Source organism: Musa acuminata, chromosome BXJ1-5, assembly GCF_036884655.1.
Source record: "Musa acuminata AAA Group cultivar baxijiao chromosome BXJ1-5, Cavendish_Baxijiao_AAA, whole genome shotgun sequence".
Lineage (NCBI taxonomy): Eukaryota > Viridiplantae > Streptophyta > Magnoliopsida > Zingiberales > Musaceae > Musa > Musa acuminata.
In genome coordinates this window covers 37,492,913-37,506,071 of record NC_088331.1, presented here as the reverse complement: position 1 = coordinate 37,506,071, position 13,159 = coordinate 37,492,913, and the positions used below count along the sequence as shown (strand labels likewise).

Genomic DNA, 13,159 nt, shown 5'->3' with positions numbered 1-13,159 from the left:
CGGCATCTCTCTCCCTCGGATTTCTTCTCCCACTCCGGCGCACCATGGAGTTCGTCTGCCCTAACGACCCGACGGTATGGTCTTGCTCTTCTTCCTCTCGCTTCTTCTGGATCTTGTTTATTTCTCCAACTCTGCAAAATTGTAATCACTAGAGTCCGATGACATCCCACAAGTGTTTCAGTTTCGGTGTTCTGATGCTTGGTTTTGTTTGATTCCTCGCAATTAGAGCTAGTTTATGCGTGTTTCGGTCGACTGTTTCCCGTTCGTCTTTTGTCTTGCAGGTGTGGGATGGGAAAGGCTTCACGCAATGCTTCGAGAATATATATCCTTTTTGCTTGCTGTGCTTCCTCTGTACTCGCTTCTTATTGGTTTTCGATTCATCTTTTCCTTAAGTTTGACACGGTATTGGGGTTCGGAGCAAATATGGTGACTGTGAGTGCGGTTCTCATTCTCGGATTGACACAGAGGAGCTCTGGAAAAAATAGGGTAACTGGATTTACATTCTTTACTTTGTTATAGTCTTATTAACGGTAACTTAATCTGTTTGATCTTGTTCAGTTCCTTTTCTGAATGGACCAACAATTTCTTGTTTGGTGCTATTTATAATGCGCACTCTTTCTTGGCACTTCTTTTAGTAGACTTTTGGTTCTTACAGCACTACTTGGACCAAACATCATTATAATTTCAATAAGCTTGGTACAGTTATGCAACATTAGAGGATCAAGACTCTACACAAGTACACATATAACATCTATTTTTCAGTCATTCATAACCGTTCTTTTGTTTTACAGAATGTCAGGGTAGACCACTTAAAACTGGTCTGTTTACAAATTGTCTCAGCTTTTGGAGTTATCCTTGGTCTATACGAAATATATTTGCTTGTTAAGAACAATCTTGAAGGACATATTAGCGAGAGTCATTATTGGTTCTACCGATGCTCTCAGCTTAGTTCTTGGGTAAGCTATCTAGACCTTTTTATATATATGCCAAGATCACTTGAAATAATATCCACCCTATTCTTAACCTCTTCTATGTATCGAGCATTTCTACAGATGGTACTTCTTCTAGCCTCAAAATTGGAGCACTGGTTCTATGTGTTTTGTAATCCCATCTTGTGCTTTTGGTGGATCCTAAAGCCTCTTCTGGAGATCCCTCATCTTCTGTGGAGTTTATCATCGCTAGAGGTATTACTTAAAAGGAGACTTGAATGTATCAAACTAGGGTCCCACCAAATTCTGATATAAAATTTTATCTGATGTCATTCATTTTCTATCATGAAATCTGGAAAAAAAATATTTTCTTGATCGAAAAAGGGTTTAAAAGCATAACTGAAGTTGTAATAGTCTAAGCATTTTGCCTTTTGACAGAGGGAAATGTGAAGAGACACATTATTGTATTCTGAAATTCAATACAAAACATGTACTTTTTAAATTTTTATAGCATATCTTCATAATCAAAATGCAATTATTTATCTTAGTAACATCTACCATTGAGATTTCTTAAGAGTATGATGTAACAGGTGATTACATGTTTTAAGGAGAGTTCTTCGCTCTTAGCGGAATTCGTGTTTGGTCTTTTTGTCATTGTGATTAGATTGATGCATGCTCCCAGTTACAAGAGGTATTGTTATCTTTAGCTCATAGATCACTGGATGATCTGTTTCTGTATTTCTACTTTGTCTACTTATTACTTTATTTTTGTAATCCTTGATGTGCCTTTTGTTTAAAGAAGTGCTTGATGTTTTACATTTACTTGGTGATAGATATATAAACATATATCAAGTACATCATTTGTTGACAAAAAAAATGAAGGTCAAGATATTAATTGGGTGCTTAAAGCTTTAAATGGTATCACATTAAGGATTTCTGAGTGCTTAGGTCTGGTATTAAATTGTTAGAGTTGCAACACAGCATACAAAATTGATGAATAACAATACTTAACAATGTTGAACTGCATTAAGTATGCTTTTTCTATTATGTATTTAATACATCATATTGGCATACAAATCTTTCTAGTTTGTTGATTTTTAGTTATGGTATGCAGCTTAGTATTTTAGATCTAATTTGGAACTTCAATATTTGATTCGATCAATTTGTCTTTCCCAGTTGGATTTGTGTCATTCTATTTGTGATGTTTAGCATTAATTGCTATGGTTTTGGTTTTGTTGTTCTTGTCTTGTGGTACTGAAATTTGAGATTGTACCTAATTGGAAATTGTTTAGTGATTTAGAGAAGTTTGACAGGTTCATTCGTTAAATTATCACTTTTTTAAAGATTTGGAAGAGTTATAAGTGACTGTAAGTCTTTACAAGGGATGGCTTCTTTTAGTATACTATATAGAGTCATACTTAAATCACAATAAGGGATATGTATCCATGGTACAAGGGATGGCTTATACCATGGTATGGAGATGCTTGTCCTATTATAACACTATCAGTTTTATTTTGATGAAAGATTAAATAGCAATAACAATAACCAATAACCATATAATCAGTGGGGGATTGAGCTCAACTATTATTCCTCTCTTTTTGATTATTAGATGTTGCCTAATAATATGTAGGCAATTGCTTGTTTGACTCTGGAAAAAGAAAAACTTCTTAGTTACTTTTTTCCCTCTCTTTTTCAAATCCTTTCATGTTCAAGGATTAATTTCATGTTGTGCAAAGTCAACAAAAGGTTAAAGGAAATAATAAAGAAATCACACTATGTTAAGAGGTACCTTAGACAAAGAAAGAACAACATATGTCCACCATTATAGGCCAAAGCACCATCCATGCTAGAAACAAAGGAATGATATCTAGGGCTTGTTGATGTGATCTAGGTGGGGCTCACTTGCCTTTATGATACGTATAATATGTTGAATCTCGGATTTTGATGATGAAACTAATTGATTGTGTTTAAATGTTTGACTACATTTTGAGTGATACAGGTCTACTCGATCAGGATTAGACAATTAACGCAGGAGGAATTGACGTTGCGTCGGAGGAGATCACGTCAGGATATTGGATGGCAGAAGGCTTCGGGCGTCGGGCATCGGGCCAAGGAGAGTGAAATTGCGCCAAGGATATCGGGGTTGCGGAGGTCAACCGCCGATTGGGCAACAAGCCGCAAGAGAGGACGATGCACCGAAGAATCGGATGAAGCGCCAACCAATGACGTGCCGGGCAACAGAATGTCAATTTGCGTTATAATAATTGTCTAGATCGGAGTAGAGTGTTTGCTTGTGTGTGCAGGATTAACTACGATAACCAGAAAACACAAAGCGAGAATACCGGAGTCAAGTTCGATGGACGTTTAAGAGTCCGAAGAATCGTCGGAGATGCTGCCAGAACCAACCGAGAAGAAATCGGGAACTTGTCGGAATTTTCGGAAGTTCGCCGAAGAGATCGTCGGAGGTTCACGGAGATCACCGAGAAGGCTCGGCTACTCATTAAAGTCATCACAAGTTCGGGAGCTTGCTAGAAGCCCGTCAGCAGAAAGTTCGTCGGAAAGCTCGCCAGAACAAGACTCGACGTTCGCGGTTGAAAATTTGCTTAGGATGTGTTTTGGTTATGTAGTCCACTTGTAATTAGGATTAGGATTAAGAGATAATCCTATATCCTGGTTAGAGGCCAACTGGGCCCAAAGTCAGAGTTGGTTTAGGCTAAAAATTAAGCTAAACCAGCGAACTAGAGAGCCAAGATTGAAGCCCAACTAGTGGCTGAAAACACTGTAGTCGGGCTGAAAACACTATAGGCGGTGGCACCGCCTAGCTGGGCGGTGGCACCGCCCAACACCCGAGAGCTGGGCGGTGACACCTCCTGGCTGGGCGGTGGCACCGCCCAGCACCCGAGCCCTGGGCGGTGGCACCGCTTGGCTGGGCGGTGGCACCTCCAACAGCGGGAACCCAAAGAGAATTCAAATTTTGAAGCCCAAATTTGAATCCTCTTGAGGCCTATAAATACCCCTCAAATCTCAGCTGAGAGAACAACTTTTTGAGCAGCAAGTGTTTGAGAGAAAAGCCTTAGAAAAGTGTTAGCTTGTCTTGTTTTCAATTTGCTAGTGTTCACCTCCTTCTTTCTTGTTGAAAATCTGTAAGAGAGTGAACCGCTTGTAAAAGTTGTAAGAGGGGTATTCACCCTTCACTTTCAAGAGATTTGCTAGTGGAAGGTGGAAGCCTCATCGAAGAGGGGCCTCGCAAGTGGATGTAGGTCACTTGACCGAACCACTTTAAAAACGGCGTAATCTCTGGTTTGCATTTCTTATTGTCATTTACATTACTGCAAATCTTCTTACTTGCTTTGTTTCATCATTACCTTTGCTGCGCAACTTTAAGAATACGCTTTCAAGTTAAGCTTTTCAAGTTCCGTTCTTATCGTACGAAAAATTTGTCGAAATCAACGTTTTAATCCGCTGCACTAATTCACCCCCCCCTCTTAGTGCCACTCCGATCCTAACAATTGGTATCAGAGCCACGGTTTTCTACTTTGGTTTAACACCCAAATAGAAATGGCTCTTTATGGCTTTCAAGAGGGTCACTCTCTCATTCGTCCTCCCTTTTTCAATGGGACGGACTACACTTGTTGGAAAACTCGAATGAGAGTTTTCTTACTTTCTTTGGATTTGAATTTATGGGACATAGTCGAAAATGGATTTGAAATGTCTTCTCTCCCAATAAACCATTGGAATGATTTGGAGAAGAAGATGTTTTCTTTAAATGCAAAGGCTATGAATGCCTTATATTGTGCACTTGACAAAAGTGAATTTAATCGCGTTTCGATGTGTGACTCGGCTTTTGATATTTGGAGAACTCTAGAGGTCACTCATGAAGGCACTAGCCGAGTGAAAGAGTCCAAAATCAATATTCTTGTGCATTCTTACGAACTTTTCCGGATGAAACCAAGTGAGTCCATCGGAGACATGTACACCCGGTTCACGGATGTCATCAATGGACTCAAAGCTCTTGGTAAAAGTTTTTCTAATTTTGAACTAGTCACTAAAATCTTAAGATCCCTTCCAAAAAGTTGGGATCCAAAAGTTACGGCCATTCAAGAGGCCAAGGACCTTAAAACATTCCCTCTCGAAGAACTTATTGGGTCTCTAATGACCTACGAAATGAATAATGTGACAAAAAAGAAACTCGAGAACAACCTTCCAAATGATAGGAAGGATTTGGGACATAGAACACATGAAGACCACTCGAGCATAAGCTCAAGTGATGGTGAACTTAAACTACAAATGAAACAAAAATTAAAAAGCAAAAAGAATGGAACTACTTGCTTTGAACGCAAGAAGAACAAAAGTTGGGATGAATTGAGCTCTTCCGAAGACGAGGAGAAAATCAAGAAAGGCGAGGTGGCAAACTATGCCTCACCCTCTTACAACAATGAGGTAATCAAAATCCCACTAATTTATTTCGAAATTACATAATACTTTCTTGAGTTATTTTTAATTTAGTTTAGGATTAATTTTCTTGAAAATTGCATGTGTTATGTTAATGCAGTAAAATGTTAAATATAAATCTAATGCTTATACACCTAGTAAGATTAATCTTATATATGTGCTTGAGAAGCAAGAATTTGTATTTTGACGATTTCCATATTGATTTTCAATGACGATGCATGACTTTTGAATGGAAGGCTTGATGATTTTTTATGAACCTTATCTTTGGTTTTCAAACATGATGTATAGTTTTGACATAAGAACAAAAATTTGAAGCATGCTAATATAAAGTCAATCATATAAAGTAAAACTAAAGAAATTTTAAATATCTATAAGAATCATTCAAAATTATGTTCAATAAAACCTTACTTGATGTTGTAATGAAACCATTGAAAGTTTTGATGCTATGATTTGATGATTTTATGCATGAGATTGTAAAGTTATACATGATGATTTTTATGATTTATTGGTCTTGATGGTTTTTATGATAAAATTCATTTTTCGATCCTAAATGTTGATGCACTTTTTTATCTAGCATAAATGACATGAATTTAAATAACTAAAAAGAGAAAAGCATTGTTCTTGAAAATTATTTTTCTCTATCTTGTTGATTTATATGAATCCCTTGAAAATGATTTTGGTTTGATGATTTGAATTAGAAATGAGTTATATCAAAATCATGATATTGATTTGACAAAATTGAATGAGTTGTAAACAAATGATGATTTTTCTCTTGAATACAAATTGTAATATTTTTACATATATATTTTCATCTTGATTTCTCGATATTCGATACATGAAATTTTTCCATGAATCAAAATTCTTTCATGATGTGATTCTTCTTGGTATTCACTAAAAATGATACATTCAAATTAACCTACTCTATTTGACATCTTGATAATTTATGACTTGAATATCATGTACAATATGCTCATAATGATGATTGAGTTATTTATGAAAAATGGAAGATATAGTTTTGAAATTTTGCATGTTCGAATTTGAAAATATTTGATATGCATGAAAATATTAAACATTTTGAAACCATGTTTTAGTGTTATGCTTAATGATCATGCTTAATAAATTTCGAAATTATGGATGATGAATCTTTTACGATTTATGGATCATTGATTTTTACCATAATGAAAGTACCTTATTGATTTTTGTTGTAATAAATCTTACTCTTTCGGTTTTAAACATGATAAATGTTTTTATTTGGTATAAATGAAACAAAATCATATGTTTTGAAATAATCGAAAAGAGGATAACATTCTTGAAAATTATTTTGCTCAATCTTATTGATTTTGATGAATTCATTTGTATCATCTTTGTGAATCTCTTGGATTTTGATAATGATTTTGATGATTTAAATTTAAATAATTTTTTATTAAAATCATGATCTTGATCTCTTGAAATTCATAACATGAAATCCTTTATGAATCAACATTTTCTTTTCTATTTAAAAGGAGATTTGTCGAAATGTTTCATAGTCTTTTAGTATTCATAATCTTGACAATTATGTTTTGAAACTTTATGTAAACCAAGAATGTTCATCATGATTCTCTCTTTGAATATTTAAAGAGGAGAATTTTCTAGATGGTTCATGATTTTGATGATTGAATATTTGATATGCATGAATTGAGATCTTGCTCTCCTACCACTCTTTTTGCTATTCACCAAAAGGAAGACTAATTCTAATAAACCATGATATGCTATATGGATTTTATTGTATTCATGAAGTAAGATCTCATCACTAATTTTTGTTTATATTCCTTCATGTGATGATATGAATGTATGAAACACTTATGATATGATTTTTTATACAATTCCATGTATTCGTGAAATATTAATCTCATCACCCAATTAATTCCTCTTGATACTCCTAATGTGATGAAGTGAAATTATGCATGAAATACAAATGGGGATAAGTTTTTGGTAGGATATAATTTGACAAATTGATACCATCATGATATGAAACATTTATGATTTGCAATGATATATGCAATACTTGTGCTTTCTAATTATGATGTGATGTATTACATATGATGTAAATCATGATTTAAAATACTATGAGTTGTCGCTAAAATGATGTATTATAAATATTGATTTAATGTTTTGTATCATGAATACTCTAAATGATGAATATTTGGTATCATGATCAAAATGTTGACAAATAGTTAAAAATTTTAGTATCATGTATGATATCCTTATAATGTTGATCGATTTATTCAATATCATGCATGAATGAATATAAGGTTTTTGAAAATGTGCATATTCTAATTTGAAAATATGATGATGCACAATTAAGATTGATACTTACCTTTGTCATAATTGATGTAATGGGTCTTCCCTTCTTTTTGACAATGACAAAGGGGGAGATAGCTTGCTTGCACAAGTCAAGAAGATGCAAAAACTTGATTGCTTGCTTGCCTATCTTAAGTAGCAAAGATTGCTAACTTGCTTATTTCAAGAAGCAAAAGTTGTCTTCTTGAACATCATTATCTTGCCCATCTCAAGAAGCAAGACTTGCAACCTGCACATTGCAATAGGAAGTAAGAATCGATAGCTTACACACTTCAATAAGAAAGCTATCTTGTATTTGCTTTTGACATTTTTACTAGCTTGTATGTTACAAAACTTGCTCACTTTTTCAAATACTTTGCTAGCTTGCACTTTGTAAAGGAAGCAAAAATAACACTTCTCAAAAGAGAAGAAAAACTTACTGTCTTGAACATCTTTAATATGCTAGCTAGCATGATGTACAATTTGCTATTTTGAATATTACAAAGAAATACTATCATGCACATTGCAAAGAAAAGCAAAGTGCAATCGTGCACAAGAAGCAAGTGTTGAATTGCCATGATTGAACTTAAGAATCTTGCTATACTTTTGTGCTTATATGTTGTGATGAAAATCTCGCTTTATGTTGCAAAAACTTGTATATCTTTTAAAATAGCTAGAGCTACTTCTCCTTTTTGTTGATGACATAGGGGGAGAAGTATATTGATGACTTCATGCATTGAATTAAATATTTTATATTTGCATGATAGTTTAAATGTTTTTCATAACATGTGATGAATGTTACTTGGATTTGGGATAATCCAAGTGTTCTATCAATGGCATATTGATAGGGGGAGTTTAGTTAAACTCCGGGGAGTTAAGGTTAACTCCGTTAGTCATCAATTAGTTATCATCATCAAAAAGGGGGAGATTGTTGAATCTCGGATTTTGATGATGAAACTAATTGATTGTGTTTAAATGTTTGACTACATTTTGAGTGATACAGGTCTACTCGATCAGGATTAGACAATTAACGCAGGAGGAATTGACGTTGCGTCGGAGGAGATCACGTCAGGATATTGGATGGCAGAAGGCTTCGGGCGTCGGGCATCGGGCCAAGGAGAGTGAAATTGCGCCAAGGATATCGGAGTTGCGGAGGTCAACCGCCGATTGGGCAACAAGCCGCAAGAGAGGACGATGCACCGAAGAATCGGATGAAGCGCCAACCAATGACGTGCCGGGCAACAGAATGTCAATTTGCGTTATAATAATTGTCTAGATCGGAGTAGAGTGTTTGCTTGTGTGTGCAGGATTAACTACGATAACCAGAAAACACAAAGCGAGAATACCGGAGTCAAGTTCGATGGACGTTTAAGAGTCCGAAGAATCGTCGGAGATGCTGCCAGAACCAACCGAGAAGAAATCGGGAACTTGTCGGAATTTTTGGAAGTTCGCCGAAGAGATCGTCGGAGGTTCACGGAGATCACCGAGAAGGCTCGGCTACTCATTAAAGTCATCACAAGTTCGGGAGCTTGCTAGAAGCCCGTCAGCAGAAAGTTCGTCGGAAAGCTCGCCAGAACAAGACTCGACGTTTGCGGTTGAAAATTTGCTTAGGATGTGTTTTGGTTATGTAGGCCACTTGTAATTTGGATTAGGATTAAGAGATAATCCTATATCCTGGTTAGAGGCCAACTGGGCCCAAAGTCAGAGTTGGTTTAGGCTAAAAATTAAGCTAAACCAGCGAACTAGAGAGCCAAGATTGAAGCCCAACTAGTGGCTGAAAACACTGTAGTCGGGCTGAAAACACTGTAGGCGGTGGCACCGCCTAGCTGGGCGGTGGCACCGCCCAACACCCGAGAGCTGGGCGGTGACACCTCCTGGTTGGGCGGTGGCACCGCCCAGCACCCGAGCCCTGGGCGGTGGCACCGCTTGGCTGGGCGGTGGCACCTCCAACAGCGGGAACCCAAAGAGAATTCAAATTTTGAAGCCCAAATTTGAATCCTCTTGAGGCCTATAAATACCCCTCAAATCTCAGCTGAGAGAACAACTTTTTGAGCAGCAAGTGTTTGAGAGAAAAGCCTTAGAAAAGTGTTAGCTTGTCTTGTTTTCAATTTGCTAGTGTTCACCTCCTTCTTTCTTGTTGAAAATCTGTAAGAGAGTGAACCGCTTGTAAAAGTTGTAAGAGGGGTATTCACCCTTCACTTTCAAGAGATTTGCTAGTGGAAGGTGGAAGCCTCATCGAAGAGGGGCCTCGCAAGTGGATGTAGGTCACTTGACCGAACCACTTTAAAAACGGCGTAATCTCTGGTTTGCATTTCTTATTGTCATTTACATTACTGCAAATCTTCTTACTTGCTTTGTTTCATCATTACCTTTGCTGCGCAACTTTAAGAATACGCTTTCAAGTTAAGCTTTTCAAGTTCCGTTCTTATCGTACGAAAAATTTGTCGAAATCAACGTTTTAATCCGCTGCACTAATTCACCCCCCCCTCTTAGTGCCACTCCGATCCTAACAATTGGTATCAGAGCCACGGTTTTCTACTTTGGTTTAACACCCAAATAGAAATGGCTCTTTATGGCTTTCAAGAGGGTCACTCTCTCATTCGTCCTCCCTTTTTCAATGGGACGGACTACACTTGTTGGAAAACTCGAATGAGAGTTTTCTTACTTTCTTTGGATTTGAATTTATGGGACATAGTCGAAAATGGATTTGAAATGTCTTCTCTCCCAATGAACCATTGGAATGATTTGGAGAAGAAGATGTTTTCTTTAAATGCAAAGGCTATGAATGCCTTATATTGTGCACTTGACAAAAGTGAATTTAATCGCGTTTCGATGTGTGACTCGGCTTTTGATATTTGGAGAACTCTAGAGGTCACTCATGAAGGCACTAGCCGAGTGAAAGAGTCCAAAATCAATATTCTTGTGCATTCTTACGAACTTTTCCGGATGAAACCAAGTGAGTCCATCGGAGACATGTACACCCGGTTCACGGATGTCATCAATGGACTCAAAGCTCTTGGTAAAAGTTTTTCTAATTTTGAACTAGTCACTAAAATCTTAAGATCCCTTCCAAAAAGTTGGGATCCAAAAGTTACGGCCATTCAAGAGGCCAAGGACCTTAAAACATTCCCTCTCGAAGAACTTATTGGGTCTCTAATGACCTACGAAATGAATAATGTGACAAAAAAGAAACTCGAGAACAACCTTCCAAATGATAGGAAGGATTTGGGACATAGAACACATGAAGACCACTCGAGCATAAGCTCAAGTGATGGTGAACTTAAACTACAAATGAAACAAAAATTAAAAAGCAAAAAGAATGGAACTACTTGCTTTGAACGCAAGAAGAACAAAAGTTGGGATGAATTGAGCTCTTCCGAAGACGAGGAGAAAATCAAGAAAGGCGAGGTGGCAAACTATGCCTCACCCTCTTACAACAATGAGGTAATCAAAATCCCACTAATTTATTTCGAAATTACATAATACTTTCTTGAGTTATTTTTAATTTAGTTTAGGATTAATTTTCTTGAAAATTGCATGTGTTATGTTAATGCAGTAAAATGTTAAATATAAATCTAATGCTTATACACCTAGTAAGATTAATCTTATATATGTGCTTGAGAAGCAAGAATTTGTATTTTGACGATTTCCATATTGATTTTCAATGACGATGCATGACTTTTGAATGGAAGGCTTGATGATTTTTTATGAACCTTATCTTTGGTTTTCAAACATGATGTATAGTTTTGACATAAGAACAAAAATTTGAAGCATGCTAATATAAAGTCAATCATATAAAGTAAAACTAAAGAAATTTTAAATATCTATAAGAATCATTCAAAATTATGTTCAATAAAACCTTACTTGATGTTGTAATGAAACCATTGAAAGTTTTGATGCTATGATTTGATGATTTTATGCATGAGATTGTAAAGTTATACATGATGATTTTTATGATTTATTGGTCTTGATGGTTTTTATGATAAAATTCATTTTTCGATCCTAAATGTTGATGCACTTTTTTATCTAGCATAAATGACATGAATTTAAATAACTAAAAAGAGAAAAGCATTGTTCTTGAAAATTATTTTTCTCTATCTTGTTGATTTATATGAATCCCTTGAAAATGATTTTGGTTTGATGATTTGAATTAGAAATGAGTTATATCAAAATCATGATATTGATTTGACAAAATTGAATGAGTTGTAAACAAATGATGATTTTTCTCTTGAATACAAATTGTAATATTTTTACATATATATTTTCATCTTGATTTCTCGATATTCGATACATGAAATTTTTCCATGAATCAAAATTCTTTCATGATGTGATTCTTCTTGGTATTCACTAAAAATGATACATTCAAATTAACCTACTCTATTTGACATCTTGATAATTTATGACTTGAATATCATGTACAATATGCTCATAATGATGATTGAGTTATTTATGAAAAATGGAAGATATAGTTTTGAAATTTTGCATGTTCGAATTTGAAAATATTTGATATGCATGAAAATATTAAACATTTTGAAACCATGTTTTAGTGTTATGCTTAATGATCATGCTTAATAAATTTCGAAATTATGGATGATGAATCTTTTACGATTTATGGATCATTGATTTTTACCATAATGAAAGTACCTTATTGATTTTTGTTGTAATAAATCTTACTCTTTCGGTTTTAAACATGATAAATGTTTTTATTTGGTATAAATGAAACAAAATCATATGTTTTGAAATAATCGAAAAGAGGATAACATTCTTGAAAATTATTTTGCTCAATCTTATTGATTTTGATGAATTCATTTGTATCATCTTTGTGAATCTCTTGGATTTTGATAATGATTTTGATGATTTAAATTTAAATAATTTTTTATTGAAATCATGATCTTGATCTCTTGAAATTCATAACATGAAATCCTTTATGAATCAACATTTTCTTTTCTATTTAAAAGGAGATTTGTCGAAATGTTTCATAGTCTTTTAGTATTCATAATCTTGACAATTATGTTTTGAAACTTTATGTAAACCAAGAATGTTCATCATGATTCTCTCTTTGAATATTTAAAGAGGAGAATTTTCTAGATGGTTCATGATTTTGATGATTGAATATTTGATATGCATGAATTGAGATCTTGCTCTCCTACCACTCTTTTTGCTATTCACCAAAAGGAAGACTAATTCTAATAAACCATGATATGCTATATGAATTTTATTGTATTCATGAAGTAAGATCTCATCACTAATTTTTGTTTATATTCCTTCATGTGATGATATGAATGTATGAAACACTTATGATATGATTTTTTATACAATTCCATGTATTCGTGAAATATTAATCTCATCACCCAATTAATTCCTCTTGATACTCCTAATGTGATGAAGTGAAATTATGCATGAAATACAAATGGGGATAAGTTTTTGGTAGGATATAATTTGACAAATTGATACCATCA

General features: G+C 35.0%; 1 protein-coding gene across 5 annotated transcripts in view; it reads left to right on the top strand.

The window, feature by feature from the left end:
• The window catches only part of LOC135586092 (ABC transporter C family member 13-like), a 135,705-nt gene continuing 122,546 nt past the window's right edge, over nucleotides 1-13,159 (top strand). For 4 of the 5 annotated variants that reach the window (XM_065183713.1, XM_065183712.1, XM_065183714.1 and 1 more), the window contains exons 1-6: nucleotides 1-74; nucleotides 282-322; nucleotides 402-486; nucleotides 792-956; nucleotides 1,053-1,184; nucleotides 1,520-1,620. In XM_065183713.1, the coding sequence (XP_065039785.1) occupies nucleotides 45-74; nucleotides 282-322; nucleotides 402-486; nucleotides 792-956; nucleotides 1,053-1,184; nucleotides 1,520-1,620 (554 nt within the window). In that variant the 5' untranslated portion in view covers nucleotides 1-44. The remainder of the gene's footprint in view (nucleotides 75-281; nucleotides 323-401; nucleotides 487-791; nucleotides 957-1,052; nucleotides 1,185-1,519; nucleotides 1,621-13,159) is intronic. The other variant, XM_065183715.1, reaches the window with a different exon arrangement.